This window comes from Chiloscyllium plagiosum, unplaced genomic scaffold (assembly GCF_037043375.1).
Source record: "Chiloscyllium plagiosum isolate Xiang-an unplaced genomic scaffold, Cpla_swu_hap1 HiC_scaffold_48, whole genome shotgun sequence".
Classification (NCBI taxonomy): domain Eukaryota; kingdom Metazoa; phylum Chordata; class Chondrichthyes; order Orectolobiformes; family Hemiscylliidae; genus Chiloscyllium; species Chiloscyllium plagiosum.
Window position 1 is genome coordinate 978,754 of NW_028270186.1, and position 7,353 is coordinate 986,106.

Consider the following 7,353-nt stretch of genomic DNA (forward strand, 5'->3'; position numbering starts at 1 on the left):
TGACCTTATTCATTTTATTCATGTATCGTCAGATGGTTTTTATCATATTTTGGTTTTACTAGGATGGAGGAAGGTACATGGATCTGTTTTGCAAAGCACTGAATGTTTATGGGATACTTTGCTTTGGAATATTTCGATTGCAAGATCCAGAAAAGCAATCAAAGAAGCGGTAATTCTTTTGATTATTGTGCAATTTTGATGTACCCAGCACATCTATTCAGAGCCCTGACCACTGCATTTTAATTTGTTGACATCTGCCACAATTGTTGACATCTGTCACAGGAACATCGTAATATAGGAACAAAACAGAACTCAGCATCTCCAGTGAATCAACTCAGAATGCTAAAATTCACACAACACCAGGTTATAGTCCAACAGGTTTAATTGGAAGCACAACTTTTGGAGCGACGCTCCTTCATCAGGTGGTAGTGGAGGACACGATTGTAAGACACAGAATTTATAGCAAATGTTTACAGTGCGATGTAACTGACATTATACATTGAAAAATACCTTGATTGTTGAGTCTTTCATCTGTTCGAATACCATGATAGATTCACTTCTTTCATGTGTAAATCACAAACCTTTTTTATAAAAGTTACATTCTCAGGTTAACTGTAACAATTGATGTTAGCCAGATACTATGTTGAAGGTGTTCGCCCCGTGTTCCCTGTCTGTGCCATAATGTTTCATCTCATTCTAATCTAAAACTTGAGTTAACAGAGTCTTACATGGATTCATGCAGTTTTTGAGAAAAGTACAATGTAACTCTGCAAGTACAAATTCACCCCACAAATGTATATGTGTTTGCGTGTGCGCGTTTGTGTAGGAATATCTGTGCGTATGTATAGTGCAATGGTGGTCACCTGTAGTGTGACATGAACCCAAGGTCCCGGTTGAGGCCCTCCCTATGGGTGTGGAACTTAGCTATCAGCCTCTGCTTGGCCATTTTTCGCTGCTGCCTGTCCTGAAGTCTGCCTTGGATGATGGTCACCCGAAGGTCCGAGGTCGAATGTCTTGGACTGCTGAAGTGTTCCCCAACTGGGAGGGAACCCTCCTGTCTGTTGATTGTTGGGCGGTGCCCACTCATCCATTGCCGTAGCCTTTGCTCAGTTTCTCCAATGTACCATGCCTCAGGGCATCCTTGCCCACAACATATAAGATAGACAACGTTGGCTGAGTCACATGAGAACCTGCCATGTACATGGTGGGAGGTGTCCCCAAGTGTAATGGTAGTATCCATGTCCACACTCTGACATGTCTCGCAGCGCCGAACGTGACAGGGTTGTATGGAGTTGTCCTGAAAGCTGGGCAGTTTGCTGCGAACAAGATCTGTTTGAGGTTTGGCGGTTGTTTAAAGGTGAGCAGTGGAGGTGTGGAGAAGGTCTTGGTGAGGTGCTCATCCTCATTGATAATGTGTTGCAGGAAGAACACACACACATATATGTTTGTGGGGTGAATTTGTACTTGCAGAGTTACATTGTACTTTGCTCAAAAACTGCATAAATTCATGTAAGGTTATTAACTCACTTTTTATTTCAAATCAGTCTAAATATTATGGCACAGACAGGGAACACAGGGCAAACACCTTCAACATAGTATCTGGCTAACATCAATTGTTACAGTTAACCTGAGAATGTAACTTTTATAAAAAAGTTTTGTGATTTACACATGAAAGAAGTGAATCTATCATGGTATTCGAACAGATGAAAGACTCAACAAACAATCAAGGTATTTTTCAATGTATAATGTCAGTTACATCACACTGTAAACATCTGCTATAAATTCTGTGTCTTACAATCGTGTCCTCCACTACCACCTGATGAAGGAGCGTCGCTCCGAAAGCTAGTGCTTCCAATTAAACCTGTTGGACAATAACCTGGTGTTGTGTGATTTTTAACTTTGTATACCCCAGTCCAACACCGGCATCTCCGAATCATAACTCAGAATGCTATGCTCAGCAGCAGCAGTGTGTACAATCTACAAGACACACTGCAGAAATTCACCAAAAATCCTGAGACAGCACCTACCAACTCCAAGACCACTTCCATCTAGGAGGACAAGGGCAGCAAGTTCCACTTCAAGCCACTCACAATCCTGACTTGGAAACATATTGCTCTTCCTTCACTGTCTCGCTGGGTCAATATTTTGGAATTTCCTCCTTAGTGGCACTGTGGGTCGACTCAGAGCACGTGGACCGCATCAGTTCAAGAAGGCAGGTCACTACCACCTTCTCAAAGGCAACTCGGCATGGGCCATAAATGCTGCTCAGCCAATGATGCTTACAACCCACAGATGAATTTTTTAAAAACCTGAAGGACTGATTGGTATTGTAATTCTCCCATTTAATCCCCTTATCCAACAAAAAGCTACCCATCTCAGTTTTGACATTTTCAGTTGGTCCTCAACCTTAACAGCTTTTTGAAGGAGAGTTCTGGATTTCCACTAGCCTTTGTGCATGAAATACCCTTCTGAAAATAGAGGTCCTCTGCGATAACACGCATTTCATTAATGCAACTTTGATAACATGCAATTGATGAATTGGGGACACTGTATCTATCGCACAAACTTTTAATGCATGTCTTAGTTCTAACATGACTCTGGCCCCCATTAGTTTAAATAGTGCTGCTTTAAGTGATTTTCTTATAACACCAGATTACACAATAACAGAACCGTTACAGCAGAGCTGACTGTGTCCTCAAATGAGCATACCATAACTTTAAAGTAAAGCAAAGAACTGCCAGTGCTGACGATCTGAAACAATCTGTGGGGAGAAAACAGAGTTAATGTACAAGTCCAACGACTTGTCATCGGAATATTTCTGCAGAAGGGTCACTGGACATGAAGGTTGAAACTTTATTGCTGGAACAGCACAGCAGGTCAGGCAGCATCCAGGGAACAGGAGATTCGACGTTTCGGGCACAGGCCCTTCTTCAGGAATGAGCAGAGAGTGTTCAGCAGGAGAAGATAAAAGGTAGGGAGGAGGGACTTGGAGGAGGGGCGTTGGAAATGTGATAGGTGGAAAGTGGTCAAGGTGAGGGTGATAGGTCGGAGTAGGATGGAGGCGGAGAGGTCAAGAAGAAGACTGCAGGTCAGGAAGGCGGTGCCGGGCTGGAGGGATCCGGCTGAGACAAGGTGGGGGGAGGGGGGATGAAGAAACTGGTGAAGTCCAAGTTCATCCCCTGCGGTTGGAGGGTTCCCAGTCGGAAGATAAGACGCTCCTCCTCCGACCGTTGGGTTGTTGTGGTTTGGCGGTGGATGAGTCCAATGACCTGCATATCCTCGGTGGAGTGGGAGGGGGAGTTGAAATGCTGTGCTACAGGTTGGTTGGGTTGGTTCGTCCGGGTGGCCCAGAGGTGCTCTCTGAATCGCTCCGCAAGTAGGCGGCCTGTCTCCCCAATATGGAGGAGGCCACACCGGCTGCAGCGGATGCAGTAGATGATGTGGGTGGAGGTGCAGGTGAATCTGTGGCGGATATGGAAGTTTCCTTTGGGGCCTTGGAGAGAAGTGAGGGGGGAGGTGTGGGCGCAAATGTTGCACCTCCTGCGGTTGCAAGGGAAGGTGCCGGGAGTGGAGGTTGGGTCGGTGGGGGGTGTGGATCTGACAAGGGAGTCGCGGAGGGAATGGTCTCTACGGAAAGCTGATAGGGGAGGGGAGGGAAATATATCCTTGGTGCTGGGGTCTGTTTGGAGGTGGCGGAAGTGACGGCGGATGATGCGCTGTACATGGAGATTGGTGTGGTGGTAGGTGAGGACCAGTGGGGTTCTGTCCTGGTGGCGGTTGGAGGGGCGGGGCTCAAGGGCGGAGGAGCGGGAAGTGGAGGAGATGCGGTGGAGGGCACCGTCGACCACGTCGGGGGGGAAATTGCGGTCCTTGAAGAAGGAGGCCATCTGTGTTGTACGTATTTTGAATTGGTCCTCCTGGGAGCAGATGCGGCGGAGACGAAGGAATTGGGAGAATGGGATGGCGTTTTTACAGGGGGCAGGATGGGAGGAGGTGTAGTCCAGGTAGCTGTGGGAGTCGGTTGGTTTGTAGTAGATGTCCGTGTTGATTCGGTCGCCTGAGATTGAAACAGAAAGGTCTAGGAAGGGGAGGGAGGAGTCCAAGACTGTCCAGGTGAATTTGAGGTCGGGGTGGAAGGTGTTAATGTAGTGGATGAACTGTTCAACCTCCTCGTGGGAGCACGAGGTAGCGCCGATACAGTCATCAATGTAGCGAAGGAAAAGATGGGGGGTGGGGCCAGTGTAGTTGCGGAAGATGGATTGTTCCACATACCCTACGAAGAGGCAGGCATAGCTGGGGCCCATGCGGGTGCCCATGGCTACTCCTTTTGTTTGGAGAAAGTGGGAGGATTGGAAAGAAAAGTTGTTCAGGGTGAGGACCAGTTCGGTCAGTCGAAGGAGGGTGTCGGTGGAAGGGTACTGGGTGGTACGGCGGGAAAGGAAGAAGCGGAGTGCTTTGAGTCCTTCGTGATGGGGGATGGAGGTGTACAGGGACTGGATGTCCATGGTGAAGATGAGGCGTTGGGGACCGGGGAAGCGGAAATCCTGGAGGAGGTGGAGGGCGTGGGTGGTGTCATGAACGTAGGTGGGGAGTTCTAGGACTAATGGGGACAGGACCGTGTCGAGGTATGCCGAGATGAGACCGAACTGGTCCTCACCCTGAACAACTTTTCTTTCCAATCCTCCCACTTTCTCCAAACAAAAGGAGTAGCCATGGGCACCCGCATGGGCCCCAGCTATGCCTGCCTCTTCGTAGGGTATGTGGAACAATCCATCTTCCGCAACTACACTGGCCCCACCCCCTATCTTTTCCTTCGCTACATTGATGACTGTATCGGCGCTACCTCGTGCTCCCACGAGGAGGTTGAACAGTTCATCCACTACACTAACACCTTCCACCCCGACCTCCGCCTCCATCTTACTGTCAACTTCACTCAAGTGGGTAATGTCTAAGCTAAGAAGCTGATGGATTGCATGGTCCACTCCAGGGAGCTGAGAACTTCACCTAGACTGACTAGTGGAGTACTATAGGAGGTGGCATTTGCCTGGGCCATTAAAGTAATTCAGACATTACTCATGTGTTCTGTTAGGCACCATGATATAGTGCAAGGAAAACAGAATTGCTTTTGTGCTCATCAACACTACACAGACTGACGCCGCTATGAAAAATAAATTATTTAGTCACTTACCTCAGTTGCATGTACCAGTTGCATACATCAGTCTGTTGCATTGACTCAAAACTTCAGTCAGGACAGCTGAGTTAATACAAAATCATTGTTGTGACACAGACGTTGTGGCAACCAACCAAATATAGCAACAGTGATCCAATGGCCAAATGATCTACTTTGTTGGTGATGCTAGTTGAGGCCAGGACACTGGACATAATCCCATTGCCCTTCTGCAGAATGATGCTGTGGAATCTTTATGCTTCAGGAAGAAAAATCCATTAAAACATACTAGTCCACCTTTTCTTATATTCTTATAATTGGAAACCTGGGATGACCAGGATGTCCATTTCCAAGTGTTATTACTGGCTTTTCCCTCTGGGTAAAGTCTCATCGGAAGTGAACTGCACACATTAATTTGATATCTTTCAAGAAAAGAAATATCCTCAAGTTCTCCACAGGAGTGTAAAACAAAAACAAGCCAAAGAAAGTTTTTTGGACAGATAACCAAACCATGGCACCAAATTCCACTGCTTCAATTTGCCACTTTTGGCTCTGTGAGCGAAGTTGGTGTGAGCTGTTTTTAAAGAAAGTGCAAATACGATCAAAAGTAACATTCAAAAGCGAATTAGGTGAATAATTTAAAAGGAAACGTGTTGGGCTATGGGAAGGGGCAATAAAGTGGGACAGATTGTACAGCCTAAACAAGAGCCAGCACAAGTTCAGCAGGCTGAATAATCTCCGTTTGTATTGCGTCATTCTGATTCTAAGTGATTTGTGCTGTTCTCTTTCAGATTTGTCATCACAAATCCCTCTCCTTTATTTGAACTTAATATGACGGACTTCATCATGTGCACTGTGCCCTTCCACGACACACAAACCATGGCTACTTCCACCTACTGTCACAGAAATTACTCTTCCAAGTTTATTCCATTGCACACATTGACCAGAAAACATTCCATAAGATTCACAAAGGTTCCAAAGGATGGTCATGAGTCTGAGAGTGAGAATAGATTAGTCAAAGATGAGGAGAAACCAATTGAGGACAGGCACATTTTGGGCACAGACAGAGTTTTCGAAGACAATAGTGCCTCCAAAAACAGGTTAAAAACTTTGGAAAGGGCTGTGATTGACCAGTGGAAACATTTCAAAAGAACGACTGAATTGCACATGCATCCAAAGGACAAAACTAAATCTGTTAACATGACAGCAACTGAACAAGCAAAGGCAGTGTCAGAATCCAGTGAAACCTCATTGGTGAGAATGTTTGAGGTGCCACCAAAACCTGACAAAGTAACCACAACTGGAAGCTTCGAAAGAGGTTCAATACATGAAGAAATTGTCACTGGACAATTAGAGATAACAAAACCTAATAGCGAAAACAAGAGCAGACAATCAAAGGAAGATCAAAAATCTGGTGAAGAAGCAGTATTTGATCATTCAAAGGAAGAGTTAAAATCTGCTGAAGAAGCTATAGCTGAGGAATCCAGAGAAGACCAAAGATCTGGTGAAACTGCTCCAGAGTGAATTTTTCATGATAATTACATATGGGTCTGGCAGCAGATCTACTGCAACCATTTTTGTGTTTCTCTCACCATTAACCAATAAAATTCTGACAACACTTCTTTATTTACTTATTTCGATCTTCGACCTGTCTGCTCCTTACACTTACAATGAGACTGGGAAATTTTTAAGCAGTTAAGAACAAAGAATAGAGAGAAGTACAGCAAAGGAGCAGGCCCTTCAGCCCTCCAAGTCTGTGACGATCACCAAGCCCTAACTAAGCTAAAAGATTGGGTCTGTATTCCCTCCTGATTCATGTAACCATCCAGATGCCTCTTCAATGTCACTAATGTATCTGCTTCCATTACCTCTTCTGGCAGTGTGTTCCAGACACTTGCCACTCTCTGCGTGAAAAACTTCCCTCGCACATCTCCCTTAAACATTCCACCTCTCACCTTGAACTTCTGCCCCCTTGTAATTGAAACTTAAACCCTGGGAAAAAGCCTCTGACTATTCACCCCATCTAGGCCTTTCATAGCTCTGTAGACCTTTAACAGGTCTCCTCTCAGCCGCTATCTTTCCAGTGAACACAATCCTCATCTGTTTCATCCTTCCTCAAACCCAATGTCCTCGAGAAGGCAACATCCTGGTGAACCTTCTCTATACTCTCTCCAAAGCTTCCACAT

General features: G+C 45.8%; 1 protein-coding gene across 1 annotated transcript in view; it reads left to right on the forward strand.

The window, feature by feature from the left end:
* Nucleotides 1-6,755, forward strand: part of LOC122542962 (calcium-activated potassium channel subunit alpha-1-like) — a 109,033-nt gene extending 102,278 nt beyond the window's left edge. The window contains exons 27-28 of the mRNA XM_087984288.1: nucleotides 63-169; nucleotides 5,959-6,755. Of these exons, the coding sequence (XP_087840414.1) occupies nucleotides 63-169; nucleotides 5,959-6,691 (840 nt within the window). The 3' untranslated portion in view covers nucleotides 6,692-6,755. The remainder of the gene's footprint in view (nucleotides 1-62; nucleotides 170-5,958) is intronic.
* The last annotated feature ends 598 nt before the right edge of the window (nucleotides 6,756-7,353 follow it).